General features: G+C 41.5%; 1 protein-coding gene across 1 annotated transcript in view; it reads left to right on the forward strand.

Annotated features, from left to right (window-relative positions):
- NCKAP1L (NCK associated protein 1 like) overlaps window positions 1-26,647 on the forward strand; it is a 273,575-nt gene that overhangs the window by 192,982 nt on the left and 53,946 nt on the right. Inside the window, exons 27-29 of the mRNA XM_040340760.1 lie at window positions 8,875-8,968; window positions 13,899-14,015; window positions 17,752-17,861. Of these exons, the coding sequence (XP_040196694.1) occupies window positions 8,875-8,968; window positions 13,899-14,015; window positions 17,752-17,861 (321 nt within the window). The remainder of the gene's footprint in view (window positions 1-8,874; window positions 8,969-13,898; window positions 14,016-17,751; window positions 17,862-26,647) is intronic.

Consider the following 26,647-nt stretch of genomic DNA (forward strand, 5'->3'; position numbering starts at 1 on the left):
AAAGTGACACTTGGCTGTACTTTGTGGCTCAAGTGCATGCATTATCTAACACACGACCTGTCTTTCAAAGCACTATAAAATATGACCACAAAGCTACAATCTGACATTGAGAATGTGCTAAAATAATATGATGCAAAATTATTCCAGTGAGTAAATTAATGATGGAAGGCTATAATGTAAATGGAAGACACTAAGAGAATGTAGATTTAGGCAAGTTATCCTTGAAGTTTTGTTTAAGGCTCATTATTAGACGCCCATTCCAAGGATAATAAAATCATTTTTTTATGCTGCTGGAAAATGCGTGCCTGTTAATGAATTAAGTTATTTTGGGAGTGGATGTACAGTTGCAATAAAAAGTATGTGAACCCTTTTGGAATGATATGTATTTCTGCACAAATTGGTCATAAAATGTGATCTGATCTTCATCTAAGTCACAACAATAGACAATCACAGTCTGCTTAAACTAATAACACACAAAGAATTAAATGTTACCATGTTTTTATTGAACACACCATGTAAACATTCACAGTGCCGGTGGAAAAAGTATGTGAACCCTTGGATTTAATAACTGGTTGAACCTCCTGCAGATCAGACGTGCACAATGGTCAGGAGTAATTCTTGACCATTCCTCTTTACAGAACTGTTTCAGTTCAGCATTATTCAGCATTATTCTTGGGATGTCTGGTGTGAATCGCTTTCTTGAGTGCATGCCACAGCATCTCAATCGGGTTAAGGTCAGGACTCTGACTGAGCCACCCCAGAAGGTGTATTTTCTTCTGTTTAAGCCATTCTGTTGTTGATTTACTTCTATGCTTTGGATCGTTGTCTTGTTGCAACACCCATCTTCTGTTGAACTTCAGCTGGTGGACAGATGGCCTTAAGTTCTCCTTCAAAATGTCTTGATAAACTTGGGAATTAATTTTTCCTTCAATGATAGCAATCCGTCCAGGCCCTGGCGCAGCAAAGCAGCCCCAAACCATGATGCCCCCACCACCATACTTCACAGTTGGGATGAGGTTTTGATGTTGGTGTGCTGTGCCTCTTTTTCTCCACACATAGTGTTGTGTGTTCTCTTCCAAACAACTCAACTTTGGTACTGCTGTGGAACATCCAGGTGCTCTTGTGCAAACTGTAAACGTGCAGCAATGTTTTTTTGGACAGCAGTGGCTTCCTCTGTAGTATCCTCCCATGAAATTCGTTCTTGTTTAATGTTTTACGTATCGTAGATTCGCTAACAGGGATGTTTGCATATGCCAGAGACTTTTGTAAGCCTTTAGCTGACACTCTAGGATTCTTCTTCACCTCATTGAGCAGTCTGCACTGTGCTCTTGCGGCCACTCCTAGGAAGAGTAGCAGCAGTGCTGAACTTTCTCCATTTATAGACAATTTGTCTTAGGCCCCGTACACACGACTGAGGAACTCGACGTGCCAAACACATCGAGTTCCTCATCGAGTTCAGTGTGGAAGCCGCCGAGGAAACTTTTGCCATTGAACAACGAGGAAATAGAGAACATGTTCTCTATTTCCTCGCCGAGGTCCTCGTCGGCTTCCTCGGCCGAAAGTGTACACACGGCCGGTTTTCTCGGCAGAATTCAGCTCTGAACCGAGTTTCTGGCTGAATTCTGCCGAGAAACTTGGTCGTGTGTACGGGGCCTCACTGTGGACTGATGAACAGCAAGGCTTTTGGAGATACTTTTATAACCCTTTCCAGCTTTATGCAACTCAACAATTCTTAATCGTAGGTCTTCTGAGAGCTCTTGTGGGCGAGGCATCATTCACATCAGGCAATGCTTCTTGTGAAAAGCAAACCCAGAACTGGTGTGTGTTTTTTTTATAGGGCAGGGCAGCTGTAACCAACACCTCCAAGCTCATCTCATTGATTGGACTCCAGTTGGCTGACACATCACTCCAATTAGCTGTTTACATAGTGTGTTCAATAAAAACATGGTAACATTTCATTCTTTGTGTGTTATTAGTTTAAGCAGACTGTGATTGTCTATTTTTGTGACTTAGATGAAGATCAGATCACATTTTATGACCAGTTTGTGCAGAAATGCATATCATTTCAAAAGGGTTCACATACTTTTTATTGCAACTGTATGATGAAAAGATGTCCCACAGACGTACTCCCACAAAATAGTGGAAAAAAGACCTTGAAATTTAGCATTATATGCTAACTAAGTGAATATTAGTTTCTTCTCAAAGGATGACTATTCCAAGGGCTACCTCTCCATGATAGACTGTACAACAAAACATCCTGCTCCTGCATAGGCTGACCAATGCCCATATATACAGTATTTATAGATGAAATAACTGTAGTATTTATTGGCCAAAAAAACGTAGTTAGCAGTGCAGTGTTCCTCCACATTTAAAGCTATTGCTACAAATGGTACACATACATTAACGGATCAAAAAACAATTTTTGTGAAATTTTGATTATGCTTCCTCCGTGAATAATCATTTTTTCTCTTCAAAAATAGCACTTCCAAGGGCTACTGTTCCATGATAGACTGTTCAGTAAAATATTAATTCCTTCTCACAAGAGTGGTGGAAACCCATTAAACAAGCATAAGGCAATTTATGACCATGCACCCATTTCCATAAATATTTGTGTTATGCAGATGTGTCCATCTACTGTGTAAAAAGCAAATTCACGGAAGCAGCGAAAGTCCCAGTTATAAACATAGGTTGACAAATGCCCATATATTCATGGAGTTGGAGATCATGACATCACCACCTCTCCACTTCCTCCAATCAGAGAATGTTTTGCCTTTATTGAGAAAATGCAAATCAATCTCTGAATGGAGCTTGTGCCAAGTGGGCAACCTCCTGTATTCACAATGCAGAAGTGCAGCTGCTAAGCACAAGACTTATGCCCTGACATGCCAAAACCCAACGTTTTTCCCGACGTGATTCCTCTCAAGCCTGCCTTGCATACACACGTTCAGTCAAAAAAACGCTTGACCAAAGCTCGGTGATGTCCAACACGTATGACGGCACTATAAAAGGGAAGTTTCATTCAAATTGCGCCACCCTTTGGGCTGCTTTTGCTGATCCTCGTATTAGTAAAAGTTTGGTGAGAGACGATTCGCGCTTTTCAGCCTTGTGCTTTTCAGTCCATTACAGTGTGACGAATGTGTTATCTCCATTACGAACGCTAGTTTTACCAGAACGAGCGCTCCTGTATCATACTTGATTCTGAGCAAGCATGTTTTTTCCTCTCGGAAAAGCATACACACGAGCGGTTTTAGCGACGAGAAAAAGACTGACGGGAAACATGATGGGAAAAAATAGAGCAGGTTTGAATGTTTTTGCGGACAGTTTTCTCGTCAGAAAAACTGCTATGGAGCATACACACGACCGGTTTTCCCGACCAATCTAAGAAATTGCAGTTTTCTCGTCGGGAAAACTGGTCGTGTGTACGAGGCATCAGAAGCAAGTGGAGATCACTGGAGTATCAGTGTCTACTACAGTGATTTTCAGCTTAAAGGGGGATCCCACAGGTATGGTCATAGGCGTGTGCAGGGGGTGTGCCAGGTGTGCCAGGGCACACCATAATCACTGCGTGTGGTACAGATTCCCCCTATTGCCTGGGTCCCCCCCCCATGTTATGAGCCCCCCTCCCCTGCACAGTGCTGCTGGCTTCCCTCTTCTCCTCTTTCCTGGGCTCCTGCGGGGAATGTTTCAGAATGGCGAGTAGGGGAAGCGGTTGATAGATATGTAATTTACCAACCCCTTAATTTTCTAAATGAGTGAATGAACACACTCATTGTGTTTATTCATAACCAAAGCATTAGTAAACCGTGTTTACTATGCTTCAGTTTATGAATGAACAGGAAGCTGCTCAGCACAGAGTACTTCCCATCCATTCACTGTCCAGTACAGCTGAAGCTGCAGAGAACGGCATGTGTGTTTGAGCTTTGGGGTGCACACCCTAATGCAATAGGCTGCGCACACCTATGGACATTATACATGCATAGCTACATCAGTCCAAGCTGGAACAATGTAACTATGTGAAAATATCAATACCAGGAATTCATCTTTAAACATTGCTGTATTAGATTTAAGATAATTAAGATTACAATAATGTTAGTAGTTAGAAGTTCAGTGCTTGATTTTACTTATTGTCCTTGAGTTGCTTTTTGAAAGTTAAAAAAAGGCTGGTGTTATTCTAAAATGAATAAGTATTCGAGAAGAGCCAATGTGGTTTATTTTAATTTTCTAGAGTGAAAAGACTAAACTTAATCTTTAACCTTAAGGTATTGCAATATAATTACTTTTAGAATTAGAGCAAAAATGTTTACTTGTGAAATTTACAGATAAGGAACAAATGGTGTAAGATAAGTTAAACCAAAAATTGCATTGCAATGTTCTGGACCCAGGACTTTTGGCAGCAGAATCATATGGATTGTGTCTACGGTGCTTGCATCGTGTGATACCATGCTGAGAGCTGCCTGGTGATGCGTGCACTGAGAGAAAACCTGACGTGACTAAGAGATAGCAGACATGTCTTGTCAGGGTCTGGAGTTTGAAGGAATACTAAACAGCTTGTCTTGCCTTATGCAGAATGCAGAGTTTTTTCCTTGCTGGAGATGTGCACAGGCAGCTTTTTTAAAGAACTTTATGAGAAGAGTGTTGAGTAATAACTGACACCACATATCAGTGAAACATTTTCTAGAGATCAGTGATGTCATTTTTGACATAGTATATCAGGATAGTAAAGTCCTAGTGACAAAATCTGTGGTAAACGAATAACACCGCATAACACAGGTTATTTGTATATGTTAAGGCAGAAAAACAACACATTGATTTACATTACATTACATTATGTTCCAAAAAAGTTTATACTGCATATTCCCTGGCTGATTGGAACCTTTATACCAGTTGGTGACCAGAGTAATTGTTTTGCCTCTGAACTGTGTTGCTTTTATAGTCTCTGCTAAAAAATAGCGTATACCCATAATGGGCATAATTTATTAATAATACTTTTGGTCTTTAATCATCTCTGCTTCTCTTCATGAGCAGCCCTGAATGAAACAAGCTCAATATTCAAAATTCCAGATGTTACATTTGAAAGGCAGAACCATGCCACACCTCCCTTCTGCTTACAATGCATACTGTTGGGCGATATAGTTGTGTGGCCAAGCATGATTATCTGTTAGGCCCCGTACACACGTCCGAGGAACTCGACGAGCAAAACTCATTGTTTTGCTCGTCGAGTTCCTTGTGAAGCCGCCTGAGGATCTCGGCGAGCCAAGTTTCCCCATTGACTAACGAGGAAATAGAGAACATGTTCTCTATTTGGCTCGACGAGTTCCTCGTCGGCTTCCTCGGCCAAAAGTGTACACACGACCGGGTTTCTTGGCAGAATACGGCTCCGATCGAGTTTCTGGCTGAATTCTGCCGAGAAACTCGTCGTGTGTACGGGGCCATAGTATACTGCATGCCCTGATTTAGGGTCCAGCCTTTCAATCCTTAGGTGATCTGTTTTGTTTTTAATTTCCTTACACGTTCTCTGTAATTGGAACCCCAGTTATTTATGTGATCTGTGTAACATGACAAATCGATATGTAATTCTGCTCAGCCCAAATTTACACAGCCGTTCCACCGTAGTGTATGCTGTCATTTTGAGCCACCAATATATCCAAAGCCTATGTCATCTCCCCAGCCTGCTCATTGGACAATGAGTGAGCACCACTATATTGATAAAATCCTTTGTGCAGTTTGCCTTACCTGTAAACCCACGAGGTACCTATTTATCCTGTCACCAGTACCTGAAAAGTATAGGATGACACTGCTCTGCAATGTTTAACAGTACAGGTATAGCACAAGTGATATACAGTTCAAGGCCTTTCCATCTCAACATTTTCACTGGAAAGGCTGCATGGCACTGAACAAGGCTGCATAACAAAGATCATTGGCTCAAGGAAGAAGATAATAATTATTTGAGCAGCTGAGGGCATCCAGGGCATGCGGGGGGGGGGGGGGGGGGTTCTCAGCAGCCTCAGCTGCGCTGAAAATGAATGGACAGAAGACAGCCACTTCTCTTCATTCATAAACTGAAACATTGTAAACACAGTTTACGGCTCCTACCTCTGCTCTCCATCCTGGCAGTTCCAGGGGGTGGAGGAGGAGTACGGAGGGAGAGAGAAACACGGAGGGGGACACGGGGAGAAGGAAACACCGAGGGGGATACGGAGGAGAAGGAAACACGAGGAGGACAGGGGGAGAAGGAAACACTGAGGGGGACACGGAGGGAGAAGGAAACACCGAGGGGGACACGGAGGAGAAGGAAACACTGAGGGGGACACGGAGGGAGAAGGAAACACTGAGGGGGACACGGAGGGAGAAGGAAACACAGAGGGGGACACGGAGGGAGAAGGAAACACAGAGGGGGACACGGAGGAAGAAGGAAACACAGAGGGGGACACGGAGGGAGAGAGACTGCAGCAAAACGGAGGGGGGCTGGAGGAGGACACGGGACAGTCAGCGGTGATCGTGTGTGGGGGCTGAAAGCCGCGGGGGGAGGGGGGTGAAGAGAGAAGCAGAGAAATTGCTTTTAAATCTATACAGCGGTGATCGGTGCTTGTAACTTCCCCATGCACTGATCACCACTGACTGTACAAGTATCGGGTGAAGCATCGGGAGCATTTGCCCGAGTACAAGTACCCGGGCAAATGCTTGGTATCGGTCCCGATACCGATACTAGTATCGGTATCGGGACAACCCTAGTTTTAATGGAGGGCTGCAGACGTAACTACGCAAACAGTCTGTATCCCCAGAATATCTTTGCCTTCAATACCCCTAGCGCACCATTGCCTACAATGCCCCCCTGCACACCTCTGCCATCAATGCCCCCTGCACACCTCTGCCATCAATGCCGCCCCGGGAACCCCCTGCTAATAATGTTCCCCCATCAAAACTTTGTATCCCCCAGAACACCTATGCTAGGTCTATAGTACTCCAGTACATGTCTGTATCTCCAGAACACCTCTGACACTAATGTCTTCCTAGCACACTTCATTATCTCTACCCTTCGGAACACCTCTGCCATCAATGCCTCCTCCTGTGCTTCCAATTCCCTATCCACCAGCACACCTTTGCCTCCAATGTCCCTTTTACCAATACGCCTCTATCTCCAATTCTCACCCCCTAGCACTGCAACTTAATTCCCCATCTCCACCATCTGTGCAGTTACCACCTTCTTGCTGCATGTCTGGTGCTGGTGGGTCAGGCAGGAGTGCACACTGAGGTTGGACGGTGAGGTTTCAAACCCACACAGAATGTAATGTAGCTGCCTTATGCAGGCACTCCTAAGCTTCAATCCAGATACCAGGATCTGTTCAGTAGAGATGCCCCACCCCACTCTTCAGCTGTACAGCATATACAAATGCATGCTGAGGATGGAGAAGGAAGGTCTTGGGTAACACACCTCTATGTCATGATAGGCAGTACTTAACGAGCCTCATGCTATGTTCCCAGGACATAGCTTGTGACACAGCTAAGGTGGGAAATTTAGTTGAAAAACACGGCTGTTTAGTGACGGCTGGTGCTAAATATTTGGGGGGGGGCAGCAAACAAACCTGCCCCCCCTCACTCGCACATAACGCCACCCCCCCCAGATGCACAAGCCGGCCTCAGTACTCGCACTGCTTCCCGCGATCCGCACCGGCTCCCACATCTCCTCTTATCTGCAAACAGGAAAATCTCTGCATCTCTGCAGAGACATTCCATCTCTTCCCTCCCAGGCAGCTCTTGTTGGACTGGAAGGACCCGCTCGGAGCATGGTGCCCAGTGCAATCTCTATGGAGCCGAGAAGGCGACAATCAGTCTTAGGAGGCTAATGCTGCTCCTCAATTCAGCTTGCCGAGGGGCCAGTGCTTCTCCTCATGGCCAAACAGAAAGTGGATCCTAAAACCTGATTGGCTGGGAGTCCTTAGACTCCCTGGCCAATCGGGTCTCAGGACCCGCTTATCTATTGGCTGGAAGGAGAAGCAGGAAGACATTAGCGAATATTAATTCGCTAATGTCACACAACTGGGTGGGCTCAGGGCACAGTGCCTGCAGCGCCCCCAAGCCCACCCTTTGTTGAAGCCAATTAGAGCCTCAGGCACTTCTAAAAAAAAAACATTGAAATCCATGCATCCAGTGCCCTGCATGTAGATTAGGGGCCAGGCGCATGGATTAGGGGGGGAGGCGCCCCTGTGCCCCTGGGGCTGTCCTGGCAAATCACCACTGTTTTCAGGTATGCTTTTTTTTTAGTTTACTAGCTGTTATGCTTTATCTGCATTTGCCAGAAAGCACTCTTATGCTGAATTACTGTATTGTATAACCTCAGTTTGTATTATCTATTCTGTAGTATAAATGAATGTGTAACCACAAAATAGTATCACAGAGACCAAATGCATCCTTTGTCATATCCTGTGTGTTCCTGTCTAGTCTTAACTCTGGATTTCATCTTCTCGCTAGAGAATGAAAAATAAATGCACAGTCTTTAGATGTTAATGGGTAATTGAATGTGTGCTGACAGATAATAGTAATGAACTCATTTTCCACTAGGCAGGTGGAAAAAAAATAACCCCATGCAGCACATTAAGACTGACCTGTTTCACTGTTTGTGATGTTATTCCATCCTATTACATGTTTGAGAGAAAACAATAGCTCAGTATGATTTTTCCATCCCCAGCTGTCTGTAGCTGTGACTAGTAGGTAATTAGTTTATGATCTCCTGGGGCAATTATTCTTCTGCAGTTTGTGTTTTATTTATTTGTTTTCACTTTTGAAATGTTTATTACAGTTTATTGTTTAATTCGATAAAATTGGCTGATGTGAAAAATTATGCGCACTAGTAACTTGATGCCTTTCATGTTTCAGGTGACACTTAGCATATTTGAACTGGCAACATCAGCAGGTATTCCATGTGACGTGGACCCTCATTTGGTGGCAGCTTTATCAAATATGAAAACAGGTAAAACATATTAGCATAGCAGGTTGTAAATTGCAAGTAATCCAATTTTTTAAAAAGAACCTGAACTGTGAAATCTGTACCCGAAAAAAGCCTGTATTGCATGTAGGCTTCCTGCTGCTGATTTGTTTCTTTATTTTTCCATTCCTTATCATGCCTTGTTCTACACTGTGTCTTTGTGTGGCTATAGCTATCTGGATAGAAGAGCAGGTCTTTGCTTCCCTATGTCAGAGCTGCCCCTCTGATGACTGGTAATCATGAATGGCAGGGTTATGATCAAGAAGCAGCAGGAGAAGTGACGGAAGTGCAGATCCACAGACTGAATGGAGCAGGGACATCCTTGTACTGCAAGTTTGCAGGTACAAGTTTTTCTCCAGCAAGAACAGTGAGCATTGCAGTAGTGATATCACCAAATCCCACTGCAAATCTAATAAGACTGTCAGTCACAGCCCCTAGATGATCACACACTGCAGATTTACAGCTTTAAGGCCGCGTACACACGATCAGTCCATCCGATGAGAACGGTCCGAAAGACCGTTGTCATCGGTTAACCGATGAACCTGACTGATGGTCCGTTGCGCCTACACACCATCGGTTAAAAAAATTATCGTGTCAGAACGCGGTGATGTAAAACACAACGACGCCCTGAAAAAAATGAGGTTTAATGCTTCCAAGAATGCGTTGACTTGATTCTGAGCATGCGCAGGTTTTTAACTGATGCTTTTGCATACTAACGATCGATTTTAACCTATCGGTTAGGCGTCCATCGGTTCAATTTTAAAGCAAGTTCTCATTTTTTTGACCGAAGGTTAAAGAACCTATGGGGCCTACACACGATCGGTTTGGACTGATGAAAAGGGTCCTTCAGACCGTTCTCCTCTGGCGATCCTATCGTGTGTATGCAGCCTAAGACTCAAGGCACAGAAGCAGCTAGACAGGGAAACTCGCCAAGAAGTACACTGCTTTTCTCAAAAGCAATTAGAGGCAAAGGGTACATTTTTTAGGGTACTACTTAGGCACAGTTAACACTTCTGGATGGCCTCTATAATTTTACAAATGCAGAGGCAATAATTTTATTATAATTTAAGTTTTGAATGCACCATGTTTGACCTTACTTACAACAGAACTGAAGAAATAGAGGAGTGCTCACAAGAACCCAATCAGTTTCTAGCTGTTATTTTCTAATGCAGAAACTTAAATTTTCCTTTTTTCCACATTAGGGTCTTTGCTTGAATGTTTCAAATCTATCATTCATTTCTATGGCGACTTGTAGCTGGGCAACAAAAGTGCTGGAATAGTTATGAAATATCTGTTCCATTATTTGCAAGTCATTTTAAGTTCTCTTCTGTTTACTGGGGGTGCCGTGAATGCCAACCTGCCCTTGATTAGTGTCATGCGTGTCCATGACGCTGCTGTACATATGCTGGTAGCCAGCCCGCTGGCACCACAGAAAGGCAGAATCTTGTGCAAAAATACCATATGCAGTGCATCATCCCTGACAACCCCAATCAACACGCCAGGGTGCCGCAGCATCCCGAATAAGAAACACTGTTCTAATCAACAGGGAGCATGAGTTACAATGACAAAAAAAAACAAAAACAAACAGTGCAGCGCTATTAAGTGAGAGAAACCTTATTACTAAATACAATAAACTGTATATAGTAAATGATATCACATAAGATTAATATAGTTAGTTCACTTAGATAAACAGGTGCATAAATACACTGCTCAAAAAAATTAAAGGAACACTTTGAAAACACATCAGATCTCAACGGGCAAAAATCTCATTCTGGATATATATACTGATGTGGACTGGGTAATGTGTTAGGAATAAAAGGATGGCACATCATTTGATGGAAATGAAAATTGTCCACATACAGAGGGCTGAATTCAAAGACACCCTGAAAATCAAAGTGAAAAAATTATGCAGCAAGCTAGTCCATTTTGTTGAAATTTCATCGCAACAACTCAAAATTTTCCTCAGTAGTTTGTATGGCCCCCAAGTGTTTGTATACAACATCAGGGCATGCTCCTAATGAGTCGACGGATGGTGTCCTAGGGTATTTCCTCCCAGATCTGGACCAGAGCATCACTGAGCTCCTGAACAGCCTGAGGCGCAACCTGGCAGCACCGAATGGACCGAAACATAATGTCCCAGAGGTGTTATTTTGGATTTAGATCAGGTGAGTGTGGGGGCCAATCAATGATATCAATTTCTTCATCCTCCAGGAACTGGCTGCATGCTCTCACCACATGGGGCATTGTCGTGCACCAGGAGTTACCCAGGACCCACTGCACCAGCGTAGGGTCTGACAATGGGTCCAAGGATTCATCCTAATAACTAATGGCAGTCAGGGTGCCATTGTGTAGCCTGTAGAGGTCTGTGCATCCCTCCATAGCTATGCCTCCCCAGATCATCACTGACCCACCACCAAACCGGTCATGCCAAATGATGTTACAGGCAGCATAAAGTTCTCTTCTCCAGACCCTTTCACGTCTGTCACATATGCTCAGGGTGAACCTGTGAAAAGCATGGGGCACCAATGGCGGACCTGCCAATTCTGGTGTTCAATGGGAAATACCAATCGAGCTCCACAGTGTCCGGCAGTGATCACAGAGCAAACTAGAGGACGTAAGGCCCTAAAGCCACTCCCCATGAAGTCTGTTTCTGATTGTTTGGTCAGAGACATTCACACCAGTGGCCTGCTGAAGGTCATTTTGTAGGGCTCTGGCAGTGCTCATCCTGTTCCTCCTTGCACAAAGGAGCAGATACAGGTCCTGCTGTTGGGTTATGTACCTTCTATGGCTCTGTCCAGCTCTCCTAGAGTAACTGCCTGTCTCCTGGAATCTCCTACATGCTCTTGAGACTGTGCTGGGAGACATGGCAAACCTTCTGACAATGACAAGTATTGATGTGCCATCCTGGAGGAGTTGGACTGCCTGTGCAACCTTTATAGGGTACAAGTATCGCCTCGTGCTACCAGTAGTGACACTGACCCTAGCCAAATGCAAAACTAGTGAAAAAGATGAGTAAGGGAAAAAAAATGTCAGACACCTCCACCTGAAAAAAACATTCCTGTTTTGGAGGTCGTCTCATTGTTGCCCATCTAGTGCACCTGTTGTTAATTTCAATTAACAGCAAAGCAGCTGAAACTGATCAACAACCCCCTCTATATACACCCCTCCCCCTCTGCTACTTCACTGACCAGATCAATATCCCAGGAGTTCTGATTCAAAAGTGTTCCTTTAATTTTTTGTGTGCGAACAAACTAAGTAATGGTGAATAAACAAAAAGTACAATTATGAATGAATGCAAAATCCACAAGAGAATGTTGACAGCTATAACCCCAGTCCCCAATAGATTAAGGGATAATAGGAAAGTCCAAAGGCTCAGAGAGTATCTTCCAGGTATTCAACCAAGGTCTATAATGAAGCGAAAATGAGGGAGCCTCCAAGTCCTAAAAAGGATCAGCACACCACACCATCCGAGTGGTTGGGGCTTTCCAGAGTGCTAGGACTGCTAATGAAGAGTGGTCAAAAGTGTTTGAGTAGTTGTTATGGGCTCTTCCAGACCAATTGATAAGTATACCAGCTTCAGACAGGTAAACTCCTAGACATCCACTCGCAAAAACCCTGACTTGGAATGTGGTCACAGATATGAACTGAGCGTTATAACACCAAAGGGAAAGAGAAGAATATCCTCTATAGTGAAGATTCCCATAAAAATATAACATGTACTAAGCCAGTGCACTTACAAACTTATGAAGGTAACAGCATTATTACATTCCTAGAGAGACATCCATTCAGCAGTTTCCAAAGTGAACAATTATAGTTATGTTAATAAGAATGTGTGGTTGATATGTTGCTGCTAAAAAAAATGCAACACTGTATATGTTACAAATTTATTGCACAATCCATGTTCAATCTCTTTTAGATTTAAAGGAGTTGTAAAGGAAAAACATTGTTTGCCTAAAATTAATGTCTTCAAGGTAGACAGACAGAATAGTGTAATGATTCTGTTAAAAAACAAGTAAATACCTATTAAATTCCTTCATCTATATCACGATGGCATTCTAGTTTCTGTTCTTTCATTCACTTCCTGGTTTGCATCGTTTGTTCATGTAAGAACTACATTTCCCAGTATGCATTGCGGCATGCCCAGTAATTCACACCTCCTTGAAGTCTCTAACACGTAGAGAGCATCTTGCCACACAGATGTAGTTCCCAGGAGGGCGTTACTGACCACCGCAGTAAAGCCTCCCGTCACGGTGGTCAGTAAAATCAGACAAGCAGGAAGTGAACAGAGAAGAAATAGAGCAACTTCTGAGCAAAAACGAACAATGAGGAAGTGAAAAGAGGAATGTCTGCAGGTAAAGGATGCTTATTATGAAAAAATACATTTTCCTTTACAACCCCTTTAACAAAACTATGCAAAATAAGGGGCTACCTAAATATCAATTCAATTTGTATTCAATAACACCAATTCATAGTTGTTGGTTACAAATAGAGAGTATACAATCAAATTTTAGAGTTCAGTAGCTACATAAACATACTCAAGTGTAGAAGTGAAAGATAACAGCAAAATCACAACCAGAGATTTCTCTTTAGATCTTGTAATTGCCATTTTAAAAATGTTATACCAGTTTACTTTTCCTCTAGTCATGTCTCCTGTTTATCAGACTATGATATCCAATTTGTTGAAGTCATGGCTTCAATCACAAAGTATAGGGTATATTATCCAGAGTGGTTGTGACTTGGCATTTTTTAAAAAGGTTCTCTTTTATCGTATGGCTCATGGTACTTCAATGTGTTAAATAGGTGAACAAGTTAAGTAGTAGAATTAGGTTGCTTTTCCAATTTTCCTTTTGAGCGTAGATATCTGTTAATGAGGCCCATTCCTCTGTTGTTTACATTCATTGCTCTTCTTTCACAGAAAGTTCCTCTCTTGATGAAGAGTACAAGGTAGCGTGTCTGTTGCAGGTGTTTCTGGCAGTGTCTCTCCCTCTGCTGGCCTCCGATCCCATGTCCTTCTACAGCATCGAAAATGACGGTAAGAAACACTAGGCAGTAAGAAAGGGCACAATGACCATTCTCTATGTACACTTAAAGTGGAACTTCACTCTAGCAATCAACATTGATTATTTTTAATCATTGTGCTGCTAGTCTTAGTGAATAGATAGGAAAGTATGTTATATTTACGCGTTTTAACCACTTGCCGACCAGCGCACTACGATATACGTCAGCACAATAGCTCAGCTGCGCAAATGGGCGTACAGGTACGTCCCCTTTAAATCGTGACTTAGTGGGAGCATGGTACTCCGTGACCGTGTCCCGCGATCATGTCACGGAGCTGAAGAACGGGGAGATGCCTATGTAAATAAGGCATTTCCCTGTTCTGCCCAGCAACATGACAGATATATATATATATAAGAAATAAAAAGGAAAAAAAAAATATATAAAAAAAAATATATAAAAAAATATATATAAAAAAGGGGGGTTGCCATCCGGGGCCCTGGGGACCTCAGGGCCCTAATATATATACCGTATTTATCGGCGTATACCGCGCACTTTTTTGCCCTGAAAATCAGGGAAAAATCGTGGGTGCGCGGTATACGCCGATACCCACTTTCCCGCGCTGAGTTTGAATACTGCGCTGACATATACCGAGCGCAGTACACTCGGGTATAGTCGGGCAGTCTCGGCTCCTTCCGCGCTCACGTCCTGGACGTACAGGACGTCAGCGCGAGAGTTGCCGAGCCTGCCCGACAATACACTAGTGTACTGCGCTCTGTATATGTCGGCGCAGTATTCAAACTCGGCGCGGGAAACGAGCGGGGAGGACGCCGCAGAAGGACGCCGGACCCGACGAAGAGGACACCCGAAGCCGCAGACGGACGCCGGACCCGACGAAGAGGACACCCGAAGCCGCAGAAGGACGCCGGACCCGACGAAGAGGACACCCGAAGCCGCAGACGGACGCTGGACCCGACGAGGCCGCCGATGGACGCCGCGCAAGACACCAAAACTGTAAGTACAAAAAAAAATTTTTTACACAGGATTCGGGGCAACATTAGGGGTGCGCGGTATATGCGGGAGCGCGTTATACCGTGATAAATACGGTATATATATATATATATATATATATATATAAATAAAAAAAAAATATATATTAAAAAAAGTTTTTTTTTTAATATAAAAAAAGGGGGGTTGTCATCCAGGGATCTCCGGGCCCCCTGGGGACCTCCGGACCCCTAAAAAAAAAATTGCCCCTTTAATATAAAATAAAAATATATTTAAAAAATATATATATTTTTTATAAAAAAATAAATAAAAAAAGGGGGGTTGCCATCCAGGGACCTGGGGCCATCAGGTGTACTGCCTGTATCCCCCTGATGGCGGCCCTGATTGCACACATAAAACACAGCAATCAGGCAAATTATTTGGTTTAGTACAGTAAGTTTGCCAGATAAAAAAAACAGGAAATACACAGGAAGTTAACACCTTTTTTTACATTATTTATTTACATTATGATTCCATTGGCTAAAACATCAATCGCAGACTCCTGAAATTCGCGGTAAATTCGCCGTAAATTCAGGATAAATTCGCACCTCACACAAGACAAAAAAGCAAACAAATTTGCAGTGTGAATCGAGCCTAACAGTTTATGTTAAAAACAGAGGGTTTTGTTTGTACACATTTGCAAATATATGTGTAAGCCACAGTGCCGATGTCAGGGCACCTCTGTATACTGCGGTCCTAACTCTATAGTTTTATAAGTCTTCCAAGTTGGAGAAAATATAGCAGTGGATAGGTTAAGGGCTGGTGTGCCTGGAGGGAGCCCACCACCACCCCTTAGACATCCTCCCGTGATCGCGATGTCTGAGCGCCCTCTGCGGCATGCAGCTTGCGTGCTCTGTGATCGCTGAGTCCTTCAAACAAAGCCAGTTATAGGCTGTTTCTCCTCATGATCAGTGTGAGGAGAAGAAAAGAAAGCTGGTAACTGGCTTCTGTTACAGAGACATTGTTTCCAATCTATGCCCGCTGGTGCTGATAATCAGTGCCACCTATTAGTGCCTGCCATTGCCACCTATCAGTGCCCACTAGTGCTGCCAATCAGTGCCCACCTATCAGTGCCCACCAGTGCCTCATCATCAGTGTCACCTATTAGTGCTACCTATCAGTGCTGTCTATTATACCTATCAGTGCCATCTTTCAGTGCTCATCAGTGCCACCTATCAGTGCAGCCTCATCAGTGCCGCCTAATCAGTACCCATCAGTGCCACCTCATCAGTGTCAATTATTGCAGCTTCATCAGTGCCACGTATCAGTGCCGCCTCATCAGTGCATATCAGTGCAGCCTATCAGTGCAGCCTCATCAATGCACATCAGTGAAGGAGAAAAATTACCTGTTTAAATTTGTTTTTTATAACAAACTATAAAATGTTAGTTTTTTTTTGTTTCTTTAGCAAAAAATTATAAAACCCAGTGGTGATTAACCACTTAACGACCTCTTTACGCCGATATACGTCGGCAGAATGGCACGGCTGGGCACATCAACGTATAGGTACGTTGTCCTTTAAGCCGCAACCCGGTCCGAAGCTCCGTGACCGTGACCGCGGGACTCGCGTACCCGATCGTCGCTGGAGTCCCGCGATCGGTCCCCGGAGCTGAAGAACAGGGAGAGCCGTGTGTAAACACGGCTTCCCCGTTCTTCACTGTGGCGGCAGCATCAATCGTGTCATCCCTTTTATAGGGGGACACAATTGATGACGTCACACCTACAGCCACTCCCCCCTACAGTTGTAAACACACTTCAGGTCACACATAACCCCATCAGCGCCCCCTGTGGTAAACTCCCAAACTGCAACTGTCATTTTCACAATAAACAATGCATTTTAAATGCATTTTTTGCTGTGAAAATGACAATGGTCCCAAAAATGTGTCAAAATTGTCCGAAGTGTCCGCCATAATGCCACAGTCATGAAAAAAATCGCTGATCGCCGCCATTAGTAGTAAAAAAAAATAAAAAAATAAAAATGCAATAAATCTATACCCTATTTTGTAAACGCTATAAATTTTGCGCAAACCAACCGATAATCGCTTATTGCGATTTTTTTTTACTAAAAATAGGTAGAAGAATACGTATCGGCCTAAACTGAGGAAAACATTTAGAAAAAAAAAATTTGGGGGATATTTATTATAGCAAAAAGTAAAAAATATAGATTTTTTTTCAAAATTGTCGCTCTACTTTTGTTTATGGAGCAAAAAATAAAAACTGCAGAGGTGATCAAATACCACCAAAAGAAAACTCTATTTGTGGGAAAAAAAATACGCCAATTTTGTTTGGGAGCCACGTCGCACGACCGCGCAATTGTCTGTTAAAGCGACGCAGTGCCGAATCGCAAAAAGGGGCAAGGTCCTTTAGCTGCATTTTGGTCCGGGTCTTAAGTGGTTAAATACCAGTTTGGGTACAGTGTTGCATGACCACGCAATTGTCATTCAAAGTGCGACAGCACTGAAAGCTGAATATTGACTTCGGCATAAAGGGGTTATAAGTGCCCAGTAGGTAAGTGGATAATATTTCATGTAAAAAAAATCAATGCCCCATGTATATGTTATTTATGTGTATGAATAGACGTTTTTAATAAGAAAATGTAAGATAATAATCCATATAAAATAAGTGATATATTCTAATGAACTGACGGTGTTATTGTTGGTTGACATGCTCCCCAAGGGAATTATTTATTGGCTAACCGTATTTACAGCAAATGTGTTTGTTTTTTCAGGATACAGTAACAACAGCCACTGCCTGGCCAAAGCTATCATTCAGGTGTCTGCTGCGTTCTTCACCATCTATCATAAGAATATAGAGACACACCTCAAAGAATTCTTGCTGGTAAGCAGTTGTCATGGTATCTTTTAAATATCAAAGTTTAATTTAATGTATCATTATTCTTTTTTTTTTAAGTGTTCAGTAAAGAGGAATGCCTACACATAGCAAAGCAATGGAATCGTGCATTGCACCACCATGTTTTTTCCTTGTGCAGCTATTTTATGCTTGAGGAGAAGGAGTAGGCACTCAACATTTCTCCATATTGTGTGGTTAGACACAATGGAAATTCTTTAACATCAAGAGGTGCAGTAGTGTGTCTAGATTATGTGGCTTTTTACTGTAAAATAACAATATTTAATGCTTTAACACAAACGCTAACAATCCTAAAGTCAGTTTCCACTTGGATGCAAAATTGGCTTCATCTTTCTACTATAGAGCCTGTGAAACCCAACACCCAGGGTACTTGTTAATGGAAGTTCTATCTTGGAAGTTTGTGATTTGGCCTGCTCACTCCCAGCTCTCTATTTGTCAGTTACATTGAAGCTGCTTATCACAATTATCATCCAATAGAGAGAAGATGGGGTAGAAGGCTAGTAAAAGTGTTGACTTATTGGTTGGTTTTTGCATAAGGAGAGCTTCAGGTTTTGGCACTCTTGAGGCACAGTAGAACAAAGGTAAATGCATGCAATAGGAGAGAAATTGATTAATTCCAGTCCATAGTAGATATTGACACCACTCATGAAAAAGTAAGTGAGGAAGTGTATATCACTCCATAATTCCTCCTCGTGATGCTATGGCTTGCTGTCTGGTAGAGGTTTATTTTTGGTTGTTTTGTGAGTCACTAACATCACGAGGAGGACTTATGAAGTGATATACACTTCCCCACTTTCTTTTCCATGAGTAGTGTCAATATCTACCATGGACTGAACTTAATCAATCTCTCTCCTATTACATTTATGTAGATGTGTAGCGCGGCTCTCTTTTTCCCATTGTTTATTACTGTCAATATCTCACAGCAGAGCTGCTGCTTTTGCTGCCTTGGGGATATATAGTGCAGTTAGTTTTTTCTGTATATAAAAGGTAAATGCATGTTTATTTGCCTTAAAGAGAAAGTAAACACTGATGGGTTTTACTTCCTCTTTATTCCCCCGCAAAGTAAAAGCATAATGGGCTAGTATGCAGTGCTGTTCAACATCTATCTCCGCCCTCTCTTTGAAATCATCAGTAGCCAAAATCTACTTTACCACTCCTATGCAGATGACAGACAACTATATTTTCGCATCTGCAACAAAATGGATCATCATCTCAGTCTAGAGACATGTCTCTCTTCAATAGAAAACTGGATGACAAAGAGTTATCTTAAACTCAACAGCTCCAAATCAGAACTTCTCCTGTTTCACGCTAGTCGTAAGAACCAACCTGCAACAACTTGGACACCCCCACCCATTTTGGGCCAAATCATCACCCCTAGCACCAAAGTCAAAAGTCTGGGGGTCATCTTCGACACCTACATGACAAAGGATGCACAAATAGGGTCAGTAGTCAGTGGATCGCACCATTTGCTGCGCCTACTACGCAGACTTACTCCATTTATTCCCAAAGAAGACATAGCAGTCGTGGTGGGAACAGTTGTGAACTCCAGACCGGACTATGCTAATGCCCTATACCATGGACTCCCAAAGTACCAAATTCAGTGGCGGCTGGTGCTCTATTTTTTTGGGGGGGGCGCAAACAAAACCCCAGTCAACCCCCCCCCCCCCCCCGCCACTCGCAGACAATGGGACCTGCAGACAGACAGAGAGACAGATAGATAGATAGACAGACAGATAATAAAACAAATAGATAGATAGATAGATAGATAGATAGATAGATAATTAGATAGATAAATAGATAATTAGGCAGATAGCTATAGATAGATAGATAGATAGATAGATAGATAGATAGATAGATAGATAGATAGATAGATAGATAGATAGAGGGAGGGGGAGGGAGCGAGAGATAGAGCTATATATAATTAGATAGATAATTAGATAGACAGACAGACAGATAGATAGATAGATAGAGAGACATAGCTAGATAGAGCTATAGATAAATAGATAATTAAACAGATAGATAGATGGAGGGAGGGGGAGAGAGATAGAGCTATAGATAATTAGATAGATAGATAATTAGACATACAGATAGATAATTAGATAGATAGATAGATAGATAGATAGATAGATAGATAGATATATAATTAGACAGACATATAGATATAGATAATTAGATAGATCGATAGATAGATAGATAGATAGATAGATAGATAGATAGATAGATAATCAGACAGACAGATATAGATAGATAATTAGATAGAGAGCGATAGATAGATAGATAGATAGATAGATAGATAGATAGATAGATAGATAGATAGACAATTAAACAGATAGAGAGAGACAGAGAAAGAGAGAGGGAGAGCGATAGATAGATAGATAGATAGATAGATAGATAGATAGATAGATAGATAGATAGATAGAGCTGTAGATAGATAAAGAGATAGAGCTGTAGATAGATAATTAAACAGACAGATATATAGATATAAATAGATAATTAGATGGATATAGATAGATAGATAGATAGATAATCAGACAGACAGCTAGCTATAGATAATTAGATAGACAGACAAATAGATAGATAGATAGATAGATAGAGACATAGAGATATAGAGCTATAGATAGATAGATAGATAGATAGATAGATAGATAGATAGATAGATAGATAGATAGATAATTAAACAGACAGACAGATAGATATAGATAGATAATTAGATAGATAAATAGATAATTAGGCAGATAGCTATAGATAGATAGATAGATAGATAGATAGATAGATAGATAGATAGATAGATAGATAATTAAACAGACAGATAGATATAGATAGACAGACAGATAATTAGATAGATAAATAGATAGATAATTAGACAGAGGTAGCAGATAGATAGATAGATAGATAGATAGATAGATAGATAGATAGATAGATAGATAGAGCTATAGATAGAGAGATAGATAGATCTATAGATTGAGAGATAGATAGATACAGCTATAGAGAGAGATAGATAGATCTATAGAAAGAGAGATAGATAGATAGATAGATAGATAGATCTATAGATAGAGAGATAGATAGATAGATAGATAGATCTATAGATAGAGAGATAGATAGATAGATAGATAGATAGATAGATAGATAGATAGATAGATAGATAGAGAGATCTATCGATAGAGAGATAGATAGATAGATAGATAGATAGATAGATAGATAGATAGATAGATAGATAGATAGATAGATAGATAGAGAGATCTATAGATAGAGAGATAGATAGATAGATAGAGCTATAGATAGAGAGATAGATAGATCTATAGATAGAGAGATAGATAGATAGATAGATCTATAGATAGAGAGATAGATAGATAGATAGATAGATCTATAGATAGAGAGATAGATAGATAGATAGATAGATAGATAGAGAGATCTATAGATAGAGAGATAGATAGATAGATAGATAGATAGATAGATAGATAGATAGATAGATAGATAGATAGATCTATAGATAGAGAGATAGATAGATATATAGAGCTATAGATAGAGAGATAGATAGATCTATAGATAGAGAGATAGATAGATAGATAGATCTATAGATAGATAGATATGGCGATAGATAGATAGATAGATAGATAGATAGATAGATAGATAGATAGATAGATAGATAGATATGGCTATAGATAGATAGAGAGATAGATAGATAATTAAACAGATAGACAGACAGAGAGAGAGAGAGAGAGAGAGAGAGAGAGAGAGAGAGAGAGAGAGAGAGAGAGAGAGAGAGGGGACAGGCAGGACAGTCAGATAGATTAGATAGGCAGACAGAGATAAGAGATTTGTAAAGCACAGCTGCAGGACGCAGGCACTCTAAGCCCTCACACACATACAGGAGATGTGAAGCACGGCACCCTCCCCCTCCCTCCTGTCCTTTCTCAGTCCGATCACAGTACAGGCTGAGCATACAGCACAAGGTGCTGGACATGATGGGGTGGACAGGGACACTGGACAGGACAGACAATGAGACAAATAAAGTGTTTTTAATAAAGTTACTTACTTTCGCTTTTGACTCCAGGAGGACTAAGGTAACACTGCCCCGGGGAAAGCACCGCCCATTTCCTTCTGCAGTGAGGAAGCAGCAGGACCCAATTAGAGAGGAGAGTGGAGACACTGGAGAGTGATTGGCTCATGGCGCACAGCACATAGCCACAGAGCTTAAAAAAAAACTGCAAATGAAGCGTCTTGCCTGCTGCATTGGCATGACGCTTCAATGATGCTATAGCAGTGCTCTGAGTCTTTGACCGGCGCTCACCCTGAACATGCACCGTCTTAAAGGACCTTTTTTTTTTCTTAAAGGGCCCAAAAAAAAATATTTTTTTTCATTTTTTTTTTTTTTTTTTTTTTACTGGCTTTGGGGAGAGGGGGGGCGGCGCCCATGCGCCCCCTATGGACGGGCCGCCACTGACCAAATTGCTCGTCTGCAAGTCGTACAAAATTCGGCCGCCAGACTGGTGACCGGGAAAAAACCCTGGGAATCAATCTCAGCTTCGCTAAGAACCCTCCATTGGTTGCCAGTGAAAGGCAGAATTGCTTTTAAAGCACTCTGTCTGACGCATAAGTGCATCCATGGGAAGGCCTCCCAATACCTATGCGAAAAGATAAAAACTTACAATCCCAATCGCATTCTGCGATCCACCGACCAAAATATGCTCCAGATGCCCAAAGCCAGATACAAATCCAAAGGGGAAAGAAGATTTGCGTTCCAAGGCCCCAGGCTATGGAACGCTTTACCAACCAGCATTCGGTTGGAGGAGAACCACTTGGCCTTCAGAATAAAGATCAAAACTCATCTCTTTTGATCTCAAAAGAGAAAGGAACAACGAGCGCCCAGAGGCGATTCAGTTCGCATGTGCTGCGCTATATAAGTTTCTCACTCACACACAATGTTAAGGAGTCTGGAGCTCCTCTCTGTAAAGTCGTTGGGCATATGTACAGTAATGCGGCTGGTGTACAGTATACTGCGCTGTGTGTGGCTAGAGGTTCAGGGGCAATGGTGGATACTGTGGAACTGTTGACATCACTTCCGGGTGCTCCGGCGCATGTTACACCCACCCCACCCAGCTGGGAGTGTCTCTGAGTATCTCCAGGAAGTGCTGGGAGCCACCATCACCCCCAAACCTCTGGCCACATACAACACTGTACTGTATACTGTACACAATCGGCTTTACTGTACATATACACAACGCCTTTACATGGATGAGCTCCAGACTCCCTAACATTGTGAGTGTAGTTCTTTTGTTTTTACAGTAAAACTACCATTCGCATATCATATATCAAGACAAAATACTCGTCTTTCAAAATGCTTGCATACTGCGTTACTCAAAAACCAAGGTATTATTGTATGCAAGTTAAAATTACTTTACAGTCTTATCCTGCACAGAAGGACACAAGCCTTTTCTGGCACTTTATTTAAATCAGTACTTTTTGCTAGAAGATTACTTATAACCCCCAATCATTATATATATTATATATATTTTTTATATAATATTTAATATTCATTATAATAATCCCAGTAAACCACTTGCAAACTACAATGTATATATATATATACATATTGTGTTTGGTGGTTAAGAGCAAGGGCTTCCCTGATATGAAAATGTCCATATATTCCGATAATCAGCATTAATGGTTTGGCATGAGGAAACTTTTTAAGCCAGTAAATAATTATCCTCACCGGTGAGTGTAATTCTTTTGTTTTTACATTAAAACTGTGATTCTTCTTTTTTTTTTTTTTAAACACAGAGGTATAGTACAGTATTCCTACTACAGTACTGTACAGTATTAATATGAGCTTTTGCTCATATTTTGATAATTTTTATATGAATAAATGTGGAACAAATTATCTGAGTTTCCATTATTTCTTATGAGAAAAATTTCTTCGATATAAGAGTGCTTTGAATTACAAGCATGCTTCTGGAAGAAATTATGCTCGTAAACCAAGGTATTGTATTTACTGCATTTACTGTACCTATCTACCCATAAAGGTATAACAAGTGCTCATATTTAAGCCAATTACTTAGGTCATTGTTGCCTTTTATCACACCTACTTCCTTTAAGACCTTCTAGGTTCATGGTAATATTTGCAGTCAATCACGTTATTTTATTAAATGCTGTTATAATCCCATATACTGTACAAGGCATTGCGTTTTTTTAATCCTGTCATGACATCTGTAATTATTGTTTAAATTCATAGAAAGCAATTAAAAGATGTATGAAAATGGACTATAATTGCACAAAATTTGTTTCCTGTAGTGTAATTGAGAAAAAGAGCAGAAAATAATTAACAGAACTAGAAAAATACCATAACGCAATCCTCACTTTGTGAAAATTCCACTGATTAGAAAATGGCCGCATTTAGTGAGTAAACAGCAGTACCTCAGCGCACACAGCTTGTGAATGTGAATGGCGTAAAGGCTTTTAGCGGAATGTTAAATGGAAGGCTGGGAACGTTGCAGGCCCTTGTATAAACAATTGCACACAAAGCAGAATAATTCAGCTGGAATAACACAGACCTACAAGAGAAGACCGCATTATACAATCCACATTACACACATCAACGCATACTTAGGTTATTATGAGCAATGCATTCCCCTAGAAAATACTGCACCCCAGGTATGGTTACTTTGGGTTTACATCACAATGAATGTATGATAAATACTAACTATGTCTAGTGTTAACATACTTAGTTCAAATTACTGTAGACATATGATGAGGTAAACACCTGCTAGGCCTATAATTCAGACCTTTAGGCTTTAAAATGGATTAGGGAGCAGTGATGGTGTCAATGCTCATGTTCTATTTTAATACCACTTGTCAAAAATTCTCAGAGCTGCATAATTATCCAGATTCCATATATTATCTGACACACTGTATTAATATTTAAAATTCTGCAGACAGAGATTGAAAACTCTTCAGTTATTACCAGCAGTAACATTAGAAGCCGTTTTTTTTATGGAACCTCAGTAAAATAATCAAGAAACTAAAGTATTCAATTGGAGTTATCAAGGAAAAAACAGAATGCTTTTTATATTAATATTTATTTTGGAAATAAAAATATTTGCAAGTATTTAAATTTTAGATTTATGCTGGTCCAAAGGGCAAATCCATATTAAATAACCTAGAGAATATCCTCAAAAGACATGTGAACTTGTTCTTCAATAAATCCCCCTCCCCAAGTGCAGTCTGGTGTCTTAGCCCCAATCCATACTATAACCTGCATGTTAATCACACAGGAACTGCACCGCATTCCCGAGTGATTCAGCGCAGTGCAATTTTAGCCAATCATGGGCTCAAATCGCACTACATTGCACAAAAGACGTGCATGCACCTATTCAGAGCCACACCGCAACCAGATCGCATAGTGGTTTTGCACCATGAAATCCAGTGCGATCCATGCAGGCAAACGCATTGCGTTTGCAACCTGCGTTTGGGGTGTCATTACATTTGTATTAACACTCATAGCAAAACGGAAGGGCAGTGCGATTGGAATGTAGTGGGGAAAACGTGGACAGATTGCAATGTTTCCTGCACCGCCTTAGTGTGAGCCTTAGTGTGAACCTAGGCTAAATGGTCTCAAATTGAACCATTTTGCACCAAAAAAGTGCAGGCACCTTTTTTGGAGCCGCACCACAACCACATTTTATGGTCATTTTGTACCATGCCATCTGGTTCGGACAAATCACAATGGGTCTGTAATACGTTTGTGGTGTCGATAACTTTGTATTTACAGAAGCAGATTGCGAACACAGTGTGATGCCAATGCGGTGTGGGATATGCACAGGGATCGCTGCATTTGCCACTCCAGATATGTGTGAACCTAGGATAAAATACTTATCTTCCTCTTTGTTCCAGCCATCTTCACTTTGAGGTCCTGCTTGATGCCACACCTTTCCTGCCAAAACATTTACTGCTCATGCACACTTTGGAGGATATTTACGAAAGGCAAATCCACTTTGCACTGCAAGTGCACTTGAAATTGCACTGAAAGTGCACTTGGAAGTGCAGTCACTATAGACCTGAGGGAGACGTGCAAGGAAAAAAAAAACAGCATTTTAGCTTGCACATGATTGGATGATAAAATCAGCAGAGCTTCCCCTCATTTCAGATCTACCCCTGAGATTTATAGTGACTGCACTTCCAAGTGCACTTTCAGTGCAATTTCAAGTGCAGTTTGCACTTGTAGTGCAAAGTGGATTTGCCTTTTCGTAAATAACTCCCTGAAGTGTTTTTGAGCTCCTCTAAACATGTTTTCTCCTGGAAGGAGTACCTGCCAAGTGAGCTTACCCTCTAGTATTACAAGGTTGTGAAGATCAGTTCACCACACTTGCTTTCCTGAGATTGTGTGGACTGGAGGTTTTCAACAAACTAATGCAGTGGTTCTCAACCTTTCTAGTCCCGTGACCCCTTGATAAAATTTCCCAAGTTGTGGGGACCCCTAACAGTAAAATTATTTTCATAGCGTGGGTTGTCAGCAACCAAGGCAAGACAAGTAATTTGCGCCCCTAACCCATGGATATTTAGCGCTCCCTGAGTCCCCTCCACTCGTACAGTATTAAAAAAAAAACCTTATAATGCATTTTAGGATGTACTACTCTTTCTCTTTGTTCTCCTTTCTTTCCCTTTTATCCCTCTCTATCCTTATTTCTTTTTTTTTCTTTTTTTTCCCCCATCCCTCTCTCTAGCCATCTTTCTTGTTCTGTTATTGTTTCTCTTCCATT

This window comes from Rana temporaria, chromosome 2 (genome assembly GCF_905171775.1).
Source record: "Rana temporaria chromosome 2, aRanTem1.1, whole genome shotgun sequence".
Taxonomy (NCBI): Eukaryota; Metazoa; Chordata; class Amphibia; order Anura; family Ranidae; genus Rana; species Rana temporaria.